The sequence below is a fragment of the Drosophila persimilis genome, unplaced genomic scaffold, assembly GCF_003286085.1.
Source record: "Drosophila persimilis strain 14011-0111.01,24,50 unplaced genomic scaffold, DperRS2 tig00000124-arrow-pilon, whole genome shotgun sequence".
Classification (NCBI taxonomy): Eukaryota; Metazoa; Arthropoda; class Insecta; order Diptera; family Drosophilidae; genus Drosophila; species Drosophila persimilis.
The window spans coordinates 9728171-9742428 of record NW_020825294.1 but is presented as its reverse complement, the minus strand read 5'-3'; the positions used below and the strand labels follow the sequence as shown (position 1 = coordinate 9742428).

Below are 14258 nucleotides of genomic sequence, written 5' to 3'. Positions count from 1 at the left end.
CCAGAAGCTTATATAATATTTGTTTGATTTAGCTAAATTATTGTTCGTATTTTATTACGACTAGGAACTACGATTTGTTGTAACACACTGAACTAAGTGACTATTCTGATTGAACAAACAAGCCTACTGTTGTCGATAGCAACGCTTCATTGGTTGCAGGTGAAACTCTGAATTGTAACTGTACTGTAAAGTCCGTTTTAAAACACTATTGACAGGGGTTGCCAAGGTAACTCCCTGAGAAGAGAACTCCATGAGACCTAGCTATGATCTCACAGAGTCCTCCAACATTCAATTATACAAATCTTTGCAGAATTGTATAGAAATTTCTGCCTAATAATGATATAACACTTCCAAAATCATTCCATAGAAAAACCTATTCAATTTATATGAATACACGTCTTTCTCCTTCCCTTCATAGTAAGAAAACACACTATAATACAATCCATTTACATCCTTCTGTAATATGTATACTTCACGTTTACATTTTCGATTTAAAATTGTTCATTTATTCAGTTTTACACTTGCTTTTGTAGACAATTATTGATGTATTGTGTATTGCAAATATGCCGTTTTTTAATAAGTATTTCAAACACCGATTCAATGTTTTTTGATCGTCCATTATTAAAGGCTCGGAGATGCAAATTCTGTGGTATGCAATGTGATATTCGATCTCAAAATTGTATGTAAATTCGATTTTGAAAGCATTTTTCCATGCATGTATGTATGAGTATATATATTGTTAATTATAGTATACATATTTATGTGTGTGATCTGTGTTTGTTGTGAGTGGTATATTGTGGCTATAAATGATTTATAGATTTAGTTGTAATAATAGTTTCTACCGACGAACGAGTACACATAGATTTTTAAAATAAGGTTCAACTGGTGGGGGTTTCTAGGGAGTTAGGAATAAGCCACATTACATCCCCTGCATATACATAAAAATATATATAGTTTCTAAATGCACACAAATCCTAGAAAAATCGTATATAAAATCGTTGCAAGGACACTTTGACCGAATCGAATGAGATTATTTGATGGATATTTGGTATATAATTCGATATGTATATGAGAACATGTGACGTGGTTGGGTGGCATTTTGGGTATGGTAAGGAATGGTATGAGAAAAATAATATACATTTTTTCGTTTCTTTCAACAAAAATGTTTTCATTTCTATTTGAGAGAGAAATGTTTTGCCATTGAGAGACTTAAACTTAGTTTGGTGGCAAAATATTATTCAAGAAATGCGGTAACAATTAAAATTAACAAATGCAGAAATGGTTAACAAAAAGGCATTTTTAAAAAAGGAATGATTGGAAAACTGGCAAGAATAATGTCTTAAACTTCAGACGAAATAAATACGAATATTTAGAAATCGTACAGGTAATATTTTTATGCCAGAATCAGCCTTCAGTGGGCGCATGAGTGGTTTGTGATGTGTTTTGTGAGTGTGTGATTCTTGTGATTCAGAGACGGAAACGAGAAATCTTGCATGCATATGACAAACTACAAACTACGAAAATTGTTCTTCCTTTGTTCTTTCCTTCTACCCGCTTCAAAGTCGACAGACGGGATCATCGCTGCGCAATCTAAACGTGATCGTAGCTCCGGCGAAACGAACGATACAGGCAGCAGGCAAAGAGTATGGTCAAAAGCTAAGGAACAAACCAGAGTTAACAAAAAGAAAAGCCGTTGAAAGGTCCATCCCACTCACCTGTATTCCCGCCACTGCCAGCACCACAGTGGCCAAGATCAATGTCTTCGAGTCCAAAATGGCCAAGAGCTTCTGCAAGCAACCATTCTGTGTGGCATGCACCACAGTGCACTCCTTGGCCTCGCTCAAATTAATTACAGAGCAGCATGCGGGCGGCAGGGTCTTGTTGGGGTAAATGACCTCCCAGTCGTTGGGTCCATAAGTGCCGCAGCAGTCCAATTCCGTTTGCAACAGGGTCCAAGCATCCTGATAGTCCTCACGCTCCTTGTAATGCCTCATGGTCGAATTGAATTGTCCCTCCATTAGCTGCTGCAAGCCCGAATGCTTCACATACCCGGCCACGCCCAGACATATTTCGAACAGGAATATGACCACAGCGAGTATGGCAAAGCTCAGGATCATGCAGCTGCTCTCCTTCAAGGCACCGCAACAGCCAAGGAAACAAATGACGGCCACAGCGGCACCCACAATCATCAGTATAATGGGTGCGGTCCATATATGATCACTAACAAAGTTCGAATAGTGGGCATAATTCAATTGGACCATGCCACCCACCAGAAAGATGAGCAGTCCAGTGAGCTATAGCGAGATTAAAATCGGAAATTGACGTCTGAGTGCGGTTAAAAGGGAAGCTGAACTTACCGCAAATAGGAGATTGCAAAAGAATGTCAAATATTTGACACATGCCAAGCCGCCGGATGCCATTTTGCTACAGAAATTCGTACAACGTCTCTCGCGTTTGCTCTGATTCTTGGTACTGCAAGAAAGGGAATGATGGAAAAGTATTAATCAATTGGCCCAGGACACACACGGCATACAACGGTCGCACATCAATCAATAAAACGTTGGTCAACCGCAGACACACACACACACACACACACACACATGACACACATGGGCTCTAAAAAGGAAATCAGAGTGGCTACAATCCGAAGCCAACCCCCAAATCAGAACATACACGCAACCACAGTGGACTCTGGGTGTCCCTTGGCTCTCTCTCCTCCACCTGTCGTCTGTCTGCGGATTAACCCTACATATAGAAGAGAACCCCACAACAACAAAACCCCACAACCTTTCTGAGCACTTCACTTCCCATAGAGCGAAAGTTGTCAAGTGCAGAATGCACGATGGATGGCAGCAGAGCAAAGGCCCACAAGGCCCTTTCGCATTGAAGTGCATTTTCTGCCATTTTCATTTCATTTTCATTTTCATTCCCATTTTCATTTCATTGTATTCGTTTGGCCCAGTTTTAGGCGCATTATTATTTGTTATTACATATTACACCCGTACGTATTTGTTGTATTTTTGCTGTTTTGAGTTGTGGGTGTAAGGGTGTGTGGGTGGGTGGAGGCGAAAGTGCTCTATGTATTTGTTACAAGGACGACCTGCTTTTGCAGTGAAATCAGTGCAACCACCCCTCGGAATCGATTTGGGAACGGGTAGATAACCAGTGTCTAGCGATCTAATGGGTTTGAAGCTATAGCAACTACGAGTATAAACACCATGACACAACAACACTTATAAAAGGGGCAAAAACTGGGTTCTTCACGATGCTTTTCGCAATGCCACGATAATAAAAAAATTCTAGACAGGATGGCGACATATTACTATTTCACAATCTGTGTACAAAGTAAACAGAAGACTGTCTTCGAGGGGTAGACGTATGTATACTTTCGTTGAATCAAATGATATTTCCATATATTTATAGCCCCTTTAGATATGGACAGACATTTCTCCAGTCTTTTTCTTTTTATGGACCGATTTGGATCACGCAATTTCACCATTTTACACATGTCATTTACTGATCTTATCTTTTCTATATATGTAGTACCATTCCTTAAAGCTGTAGACTGACATCTTTGGGGAGGAAGCTTGTTTAGACTTGGACACTCACGACAGCAAAATAAAAGGAATACTGATTTTTACATCGACAGCCATCGATCTTTTTATAGGGTCTTAGTATCTTATCTGCAAGAAAGCATTTCTTATCAAGAGTATACTCTATAGCCTATAATAAGACTCATACATACAGTGGGGTGCAAAAGTGAATAAAGTAAAGTAAATGTAAATGTACTCGTTCTTGTAAATATTGAATATTTGTTAAGAAATCACAAGTATTTTGCTTGTTTGGCTTTATTCGTTTGCCTGTTATGAGAGGCGAAAGTCAGTGATTATGAGTATGTAATCACTTTTGCACCCCACTGTATATTGTTTTTCTCCTCACTAGTCATTCTGTTGCTAGTGGTTCATTCAGAAATCGCAACCAATAAGAGATATGTTAACCCATGGAGCACAACACAATTCTCAAGTAGATTTCTGTTCGTCTTTTTGGTCTAAGCAAATTATGTACATACATATGTACATATATGTAATATGCCACACCGATTAGATCAGTTTGAACTCTTCAATTAGCAGGGGTCACTGGTCCAATTAGTTGATTGACACACACACATACAGCAGGGTGTGTGCCGTGCCCTCCTTCCATGGGCATAATATTCTACATATCTACCACCTCCCAAAGCATAGAGGTGGAAGCAGGCCAAAATCGATCGTTTTGAAATTGTGTCAACGGTGGCAAAAAGTGGTTAATAGCCACTGGCCGCCGCGGCTGGGCTTCATTAAATAAAGGCCTCCTCTTTCTGTCTATAAAAGAAGCCGAGTGAAAAGTTTCACCTGTCGCACACGGACGAACGCGAAAGTGGAGGAGTAATCAAATATACATTTCATTCACCCACGCGTAAACAGGACGATAAAAACGCCGCCACTGGCTGTCAATAAACCTTTTGTTGAAGGTGGCGGCCGTGTTTGCCAGGACAGTGGCTAAAAAATAAATCAAATCTTATAAAATATGCGGGTTTTTAGAGCAATGAAACCCCACTTTTTTACTATTTTGGATTGATATTTTGAAAAAGATTAGATTTGTTCATTCGATAGTTTGTGGCAGCTTTTAAAAGATAACCTCTGAGCTTATCAAACAATCATTGTATGGATTCATTCTCTATTCTCATGTAATCTTTGAAATGGTTTAGTACTGATTTTCTCATAATGACCTTCAAAAATTATGTGAAATAAAACTATTATATTTCATAATTAAAGAAACCATTTTTACATTAAATATCATACCTCCCTGATTTCCTTTTCGTTTAGCAATTTGTTTAACAATTTATTGTAACTCTTGCAAAAAGTGTTTTTGCAACCTTTGCTTATTTCTGTCATTTGATAAGCCCTTGGGCTCCACTGTCGCTTTTCTTTCTCCCACTTCGTGGAGGAGATGGGGAGCGATTATATGGCGGAGGTACCAACTTGGAAAGGGACGATGATGGCGGTCACTGGGGCCTGTCCCGTCGTATACTGGTATGTGTAGGTACGAATGCATGTGTGCATAATGATACACCTTTTGTAGGTTGCGTGCCATCGACTAATTCCGGAAATCTACCCATAAGCATGGAATACCCCTGTCCTGTCCCCCAAAACTGACCCTTTGAGCTATTTTTACAGAAGAGAAGTTTCCATAAAAGCTACAACGCAAAAGAAGGAAAGTGTTGGGCCCAAGAATGGGAACAATCGAAACCAAGTCTCGGGAGGAATCCGCGAGGGGTTAACAAACTGCAGCGAACTCAAGCGGCAAGCGCCACACAGAAAAAATGCAACCACTGCCTGGGAGTTTTTCTTTTTCGTTTTTAGGTTTAAATATTCAAGCTATGCGGCGGCTGGGCTGGTGTTTCTATGTACATATGTATATACTCCAAATTCCTAGATTTCTCGCACTTCGCAGGTAGAGGATGCTGCCCCGCGACGAGAAAAAGAACAAAAGAGAGGAGGAACAAAAGGCCAGCAAAGTAGAACGGAAGGAGGTAGTGAACCTGAAACGAAGAAAAATAACTGCACATTCGTCTGGCCCTGTCGCACTGCTTTCTGTGTTTCTCTATCTCTGTCTGGCGCACTTGGCAACTCCACACATACACACACAATACGCGCACAGAGCACCACAGAGTTAAAAGAGGTGTCTTTGATAATTGACAGCTATATTTAAAAGTTTCTCACATAATTTTGCACTTTAGCAATACCAACTTGTGTGTGTGTCTATACCTGATTCAAATCACTGCACTCTACCCTCTCAACTATCACTCGTTTTACGTTTGATTTATCCGCGCCAGCCTGAGGTAAACAAACAACTGTCAGGTGGGAAGCATAACCGTGGAACAGCGGTGGCAGCGCCTTAGCCCACTTAAGCCCCCTCTATTAAAATAGTTCAACTACTTGAGGAAAATGTCGGAAAATATTAACGATTGTAAATTCTTCTTTAAGATTCATGCCACCTTTCATCTAAACTTAAAAATAACAACGATATCTTTCACCTAAACTGCGCAAAAATGATTAAATTTTCATTATTTTCGGTCGAAAATTGAAATACCCCCTTGGCTTATAATAGGTTAATCGTTCTCCGTCAAGGATTGGAAACCGCATTGCTCAATTTTGATCTTCCGTTGAATATTACTAGCAATATAGAACCTTTAGCCATGCCCACATAATTTTATACGATAAGTGAATCCATTTTCTAATTGACTGGTTTATTTGAAACACTTTTTTTTACTGCATTTGGCGTAGAAAAAGGTTTTAGCGAAAAAGGTCAAACAAAAATAATAAATCGTAAGAGAAAAGCACTCCATTGCTCAATTTTTATATTCCGTTGAATAATTCTGAATAAATAAAACGCTTAGCTCTGCCCACATAGTTTCATCCCATTGATAAATAAATTTTCTACAAGACTAACTACTTTTAAGTTCTCCCATTTATTGTATTTTTACTAAAACAAGGTTAATTAAAAAACGCTTAACAAAAATGTCCACTAAATTAATTTCTTTACGTAGTAACTACAATCTAACTACTGACTCGCTACATATTAAATACATTTTCATGTAACATAGGTAATATTTTCAGCTGCAAAAAATATTGTATATTTTTTTGATTATACGCTCTATTTATCTGATTTCGGAGAATACTATTCTATTTATTGTTTTATGTACGTTGACGAGTACGTAGACATATTATTTATAGATATAGCCGCAACAGTGCCATCGGTAGATGTAAAATAATGCCGATATTTGGGTGCGATAACGGAAAAACATGTTTTACAGCACTAATATAATAGATGGCGTATTTGGCGTGTAATCAGCTGCTTCCCGCAAATTCTTCAAATTCATTATACAAATATAAAAAGAGATCAAGTTGTGAATAGTTGTAATAGTGATAGTTCTCTAAGAAATACAGGCACAACCGAATATGAGTCCAACAAAACTAGGTGAAAAGCAGTCCGTTTAATGACCTTGCACTCAAAAAACATGATGCAATTCTTCGGAGTTTTAATGCAAAATGTGCGTAAACTGGTACTGATAATGGACTTATTTCATCATCTGAGTGTCGCAAGAGAAATACCAAAAGTTCAATGGGGCGCTTGTTAGTGCTAATGACCTTTGTGTTTGATTTTTTGTTGTAATACGTTTAACCGTTAAAAAGGTCATAGGAAAATGGCCAAAAACAGAGGACATCCACAATCAAAAGCTGATAGCTGCAAAACTCCTTGTTTTTGATGCCCTTTAAATTACATACATACATATGTATTTAAATGGAATAAGATAAATCGGTTCAGAACCCAGTCTTTGTAAGAATTTCTTCAAATTTCCAGGGCAGATCGTGGTAATTGCATTAAAAAACCTCACATTTTTATGTATTTATTTGTTTGCTTTATTCAATCAACTTTGCTTGGCATCTAAGTATACTAGTTAGTCGTATAGAATAGCATCCACTACACTACATATTTTTACACTGTATTCAATAGGGACACTATCCATATCGATCTTCCTTTACTTGTACACACCAAATGCTCATCGTTCTTAGACCATTCCTAAACTGTATATACAATACGAGTAATATGCTGTTTTCTTTTAGTATTTTGTTACATAAATATTTGCTCATTGTTTTTGTGGTTGTTTAAATATACATAGATTTATAATAGACTTGATTTAGTGTGTGCATTTGTGTGTGTGTGTGTAAGTGGGGGCGGAAAAACATTTACAATACTTACTAAACATCTATATTGCAGTTTTTTTTTCCAAATATATATTTGTATTTAATTTGTGCAACAGAATTTGACTAGATTTGACACTCGTCCACAAACAAATTTCGTTGTAGAAACCCCACCCCGCTCCTCCTCCTAACCGAATACGAATTACATATTGCTCTATGGCCCATTCCCGATCCCCTTCTAGAGTTTCTTCCACGTTCCACCTACTAGCACTAGAAATAGATGTATGTTTGTATGTATGCTTACCGACTAACCCAAAATACTAAATCCTCGACTAATCAAACATAATCAACAAGCTTAACTTTCACACCTACGAGAGAACGAGGCGTCTCTCACCCTAACTACTATTTTTCACTTAATTATTGCTAAGACCCAAGCATCCATCCCACATGCACACAGCCCACACCCTCTCCGTATCATGCCACCCATCGAGCACCGTTATTTTATTACTGTTTACCGTCACCACGTTGATATACAGAGTTGTCCCGCTCTGGCACACGTTCCACCCGCAAGTCCTGGGTGTACAGGGGAGTACCATCGGAAGTGTGCCAATTTCAATGTGCCATTCAACGTTTCGGTGTGTTAATTGTTTTGTTACCCTGCTCCGGGAACCATTACATCCGTAGTACGATAAATTTCAAGTGCATTAAAAAGATCATGGGTGGTAAATTAACTTATTGGCGCGTCACTCTGCCGTCGTCGTTGTCGTTGTCGTCTCTATCGTTCCGTTGTCGCGCCAGGGCTGCTAGTTAACGTTAATTGATGCTTTGTTCTTGTTGCTATTGCTGACAATTACACATACAAACACAATAATATATGTGTTGTGTATATACATATATAGCCGAAACTCGTTGAGAGTTCGACTTCCTTTCATCTGTATTCTGTATCTGGTGTTTGCTTCCGTCCGTTTTTGCTTAATTTCTATATATACATATTACAGTATTTCTAAATGATCTACTATCCTTACGATCCTTATTTTATAACAACGTTGGATTAATTGCATAATTATATTGTGACTCTATTTTGACTCTATTTGTGTTGATTATATTACAATCTAAGGCTTAGCTTTTGTTTTTGGTATGTAAAGGGTTTTTATATTCCATATATCGTTATGCGTAATTTTGTACTTAATTTCTATATACGTATATTAATTCTTAATTCTTATATAATTTGCTGATATTTCAGGATGAGTTCAAGTTTTTTTTTGCCATTTCGATAATTATTTTTTAAAGAACTAACTTGTGGGATTGATGGACTTTGGAATGGTGGAATGAAACGGAGATAAAGTACAGTTCTGCTTAAAGAGAAATGCTTAATAGATGGAGGAACATATGAAAATGGAAAGGGAGTAGTGTAAGTACAGTTGGGCTTGAAAGATTCGAATATTTTTACTACATCAAGAATCCAAAAAATCTTAGCTGGAGATTAAGGAGAAATTCTAGATAGATGGGAGATTTCTCAATAGATGAGAATTTAGGAATGGTGAAATGGAACGAAGTGTAAGTACAGTTGTTCTTCCTCATTTTTCTGCCTTATTCAGAAATGAGGGATTCTGCCAACATCTTAATTTGAATATTTCTATGGCAAAATATCGTTTACGTTCGAATAATTTAATTTCTTAAGCTACATTCCTCTCATGGAAAACAAATTCTTTGGGTTTTCACCGCCCTCTATATTCTATAAATTCTATTTTTACCATCCATATAGCCCCTTAGTCATCTTTTCTTTAGAGAAACTCTCGAAATGGCTCATCGAAATTATCATTAACATCCGCAAAGCTTCCGGAATTATTGCCCACACCGACACCCACGCCGGAAACAACCCCAACGCCCACTCCGACATTTACCCCGACCCCCACACCGACTCCTACGCCGACTCCGACGCCAACTCCCACATTCACTGTTGTGGAGCCATTGAGGATGAGGGTCGGCTGCTGTTGGGCCTGCTGCTGTTGCTGCTGTTGGGTGAGCATCATTGTGGCTCCCATGTGGCCATGACTATGCATCGTCTGCTGCTGTTGCTGCTGCTGCTGCTGTTGATGGTGATGCTGCTGCTGCTGCTGTGGATGATGGGATGTGGGCTCCAACTGCGTCTGCTGCATATGCATCGCCTGGGGCTGGAGACTCTGCATCACAGGATTGGCCGAAACGGCGGCTGCATTCAGCAGAGTGCCATCGGCGGCGGCCAACAGAGCGCAATCGTAGGCCCCACCATTGGCCAGAGCATCCTCAAAGCAGAGTGCAGCCGTGGCATTGGCCGATGCTCCATTCGTGCCGCCACTGGCATCCGCCGTGAGGCTGGATAGAAGGACACCGCCAACGGCGCCACCATTCAGCTCCATTGCAGCCGCTTCCTCGTTCCGCTTCGAGAGTATGATGTGCGTCAGATTGATGATGTAGTTCTTGGCCAGCGTCAGAGTCTCGATCTTTGACAGCCGCCGCTCCATCTCCACGTGTGGAATGACCTCGCGCAGCGACTGAAACGCATCGTTCAGGCTGTGCATTCGCATGCGCTCCCTTTCGTTGGACTCCAAACGCCTGAGATTCCGCTCCTTGGCATTCAGCGCTCCCTTGCGCCTCCGATTGGCATTTGAGTTCGAAGAACTGGAATTGGCACTGTTCGGAGTGAGGCTCGACGGACAGCCGCCGTTGCTCTGCTGCCCACGGCCCCGACTCGAGGGCCGTTGATTTCCCTGGGAATGGCCCTGCGGATTGTTCGTGCTGCTGCCACCTCCATTGCTGCTGCCGCCCCCACCGCTCGTATCATCGCTCTGCGAACTAGAATCTGTCATCTCCAGATCGTACGTATTATTGCTTAACTGCAAAAGGGAAAAAACACATTGATATCAATGCCACTCTTTATAGATCTTCCGCTCGTTTGCCGCATACCTGTGAGGTGCGTCTTGTGGCACGTCTTATGGGACGGGAACTCCTCTCCGCCGACTCTGGCGACAAGCCATTGTGTCCATCTGTGTTGTAGTTGTTGTTGTTGTGGTGCAACTGCTGCTGGAGCTGCATAAAGTCATGGCTACTCATCAGTTCCGTCAGCTGTGTGGCATCCATGCTTGTTGGGGGTCAGTATTGAAGGGGCTAAAAATGTCAGGTAATTTATAAATATTAAATCAAGAGAATGTGGAAAATCTGTGGGATCTTCAAAATGTATATAAATAATTCATCAGTTCCGTCAGCTGTGTGGCATCCATGCTTGTTGGGGGTCAGTATTGAAGGGGCTAAAAATGTCAGGTAATTTATAAATATTAAATCAAGAGAATGTGGAAAATCTGTGGGATCTTCAAAATGTATATAAATAATTTCTTTGGCAACTTGAAGAATAGCTAAAAGAGAGTTACCAATGAAAATATTGACATATTCTTTAGAAATACTGCAAAATACCTTAGTAAAATGGCTATATGTGCATTGCTTTGAATGACGTTTTTTTTCAACACGTGTTTTCTTGATTTATTTTATATTTTTATTTGGGTAGCTGTTAATAAGTACAAAACAAAAAGGCATAAAGAAATTCAATATCAATTTTTTTAATAACAAAAAAAAATAATTGTACATTTTTCACATAGAAAATGGGTATAACAGCAAAAAATATTTTGTATGAAAAAAATTTCCAAGGAACAAGTTTATGGGAATATGTACTCTTTTAATAATTAATGGAGTTAAACTTATGCTCCTGAAGCTTTTGCAGCCTACTGGGCATTGAGTTCGGAAAGTTTTTTAGTGTTGTTATTTCTATCCTGTTCCATTTTGCAACTATCGCTTGTTTTAATTGCTTCAATGTATCGTTCTGCCTTGTACAGGCATCGACTTTTGCTGCAAGGATTCCCCACAGATCCTCAATTGGATTTAAGTCCGGACTCATTGAAGCCCACTTAATCAACAGTTTATTGTGGGTCTCAAAATAGTCCATTGAGGCCCGGGAAACATGAATTGGCGCATTATCCTGCTGAAATGTCTATTGATCACCATGGAAATGCTCAGCAAATGAAAAAGGTTCACTATCTATCAATTCTATCTATGCTTGAGCATTCATCCGGCCGGATATTAAACATATTGGAGACCTCCCTTTAGCACTAAAGGCAGCCCATATCATTAGCGATCCATCACCATGGTTTGGCTTGTAGCAAGTTGCCCGTGGATGACGCGGGTCTCTCCAATATTTATGATGGACATCTGAACCGTGTAAACTCATTTTTTTTTCATCACTAAAAATGAAATTTTCTAATTCGGGGTCCCAGAACTTGTGTTTTTCAAAAATGACATGCGCGCATCATTATGACGTTTAGTTTAGAGGAGTTTGCCCACTTTCTTTTGATATGTCAGGTTAAAATTTCCGTTCAAAATTTGGCTCACACGTTGCCTGGGGATTGTTAACCCGAGTTCTGCCTTGATTTTGTTGCAGCTCATTAGGTCTTCAGTTGCAAACTGCCCCAAGTGCCGTTTTGTCAATTATATTATGGTTGATACTGGGCCAAGTCGACGATTTATGCGGTAACCGTCTGGATCTATGAACATTTTTGAAATAGTATTTTGATGTCGATACATTAGCGAAGCTATTCGACCAGTTTTTATGCCGGCTAATTTCATTCTCTTGATCCTTCCCTGTTCTTCCTCAGAAAATGATTTACCATGTGGCATTTTTAACTAAAATGGAATTTTTTTTTTAAATTTGTATTGCTTTGAAGCAATAATGAGTGCTTACGTACAGAATCAATCAGCTTGTCACTTTTACTGAAAAGATGCTAATACTGCGACTCTCAAAACATGAATAGACATGATTGCACATATATCTATTTTCTACGTAGAGCGCGAGCTTGATCTCTTATCTAAGCTCATGGTACCACAAATGGAGTTCAAAGAAGACGAAAATTTGTCATAACTGAGCACAAAAATAAGAGATAAGAACTGCATAGTCAAACCCAAAAAGCATCTATTACTTTTTAAGAAAAATTGAAAATAAATTTTGCACATATAGCCATTTTACTAAGGTATCTTTGGAAATGAGTTTGAATAAATATATATTCCTTTTAGGACCGCAAGGTTATCCTTCTATATCCCGAGCATCGCATTTCCTAAATTATCTGTGTCAGTTTTTCCTAGTCAGCTTTATAATACTCCCCATAATTGCCGAGCTTTGTGTCAGTATTTGCTTTATGATATTTTATCTTGCATTTCATTCGCTCGCCCACATTTGCATCATTTGTGATATTCGTTATCTCCAATCGATATTCGCCATATCGGAGTTGGACCCATCACACGTGACTACGAGTATTTGACACATAAATTAGGTTAGATGACACATTCATTCGAATGTCCAATATCTAGTATATCTCTCTGAAAATCTAGAACATCGTATAATTATAAAGTTAGAGGCAGAATTATTGCATTCTGCGGATCAATATTTTGAATTGATAGCAAAGATATTGGTATTCTTTGTGGCGGGATATACGATAGAATTTTGACATGGAATATAGTGATCTACGAAATTTTCCATACAAATTATATACATTTCTGCTTAAATACAGACAAATTTTTTCCAAAATGGATCTTCTCTCTATATTTTGGATAGAAATTATATTAATTTATACGTTAAAACAGTTTGAAAGCTAAAAACTTAATGGTTTCTATTAGATCCTCTAAGAATATTATATAATGTTTTTAAAACCTATACCTAATGCATTTCTGAATGACATTCGTAGAAAATAGTCTCAGAGAAATTGCAAGTTCAAGAAAAATTTACTTTTCCGCTTGCTATCTGTATTTTCTATGATATTTCGACTTTCGAGTATTTCGTACAATTCCTTTGGAAAACTGTCCCTTATTTATTTGTGAATAATCTTTTATGTCATGTTTTTGTTTTAAAGTATACATATATTCTTTCGCGATTTCTTATGTAACAAGCTCGATCTTTCATTTTGCCCATTTAACTCTTAAAAAAAGAAGCTCTTCAAAGCCATATCTTTTCTTGGTTTTCCCACAAGGATATTGTGACACACTTTCCCTAAGATGTCCGCTCGTTATTCCCTGGCAATTATTTTTAGAAGTCCCTAAACCATGGCGTTTGTCCACCCCCCCAATAATCCCCCAGAACAATCATGCAACGCTAATCAACGAGGCAGCAAACAGTAAGAAATTATAAGGCGATTTCCCCCTCCCGTTGTTTCTTTCCCACGCAATCCTGTTGCGCTTGGGGTCAAGGGTCAGTCGGCGTGAACACAGATTGCATTGTACTTGAAAAAAAAATACCGGGAGAGAGAGAAAGTGAGAGCGGGGGAAATGGTGTGTCGATGAAATGCTTTCGCGCTTTCTGTCGTTGTTATGGTTATGCCCCTTGGCTTCCCAGCATTTGACCCGGAACCCCGTACTGTGGGACGTTTAAAGCGTGGCTAAGACACAGGACATGAGGGGCCCGGGGAATGGGGAACTGAATACTGAGGTACTGAGAAAAAC

The 14258-nt window shown here is 39.1% G+C and overlaps 2 protein-coding genes across 2 annotated transcripts; both read right to left on the bottom strand.

The window, feature by feature from the left end:
* Window positions 1–483: 483 nt before the first annotated feature.
* LOC6596603 (CD63 antigen) lies at window positions 484–5873 on the bottom strand. Its single transcript, XM_002021682.2, has 4 exons — window positions 5805–5873; window positions 2358–2472; window positions 1716–2294; window positions 484–1656 (listed from the first exon to the last, which is right to left on the bottom strand). The coding sequence occupies exons 2-4, from the start codon at window positions 2418–2420 to the stop codon at window positions 1591–1593; spliced, it is 708 nt and encodes a 235-aa protein (XP_002021718.1). The 5' UTR covers window positions 2421–2472; window positions 5805–5873; the 3' UTR covers window positions 484–1590.
* Window positions 5874–9472: 3599 nt separating this feature from the next.
* Window positions 9473–10862, bottom strand: LOC6596602 (protein dimmed). The gene is made up of 2 exons (XM_002021681.2): window positions 10689–10862; window positions 9473–10618 (listed from the first exon to the last, which is right to left on the bottom strand). The coding sequence occupies exons 1-2, from the start codon at window positions 10860–10862 to the stop codon at window positions 9527–9529; spliced, it is 1266 nt and encodes a 421-aa protein (XP_002021717.1). The 3' UTR covers window positions 9473–9526.
* Window positions 10863–14258: the final 3396 nt, after the last annotated feature.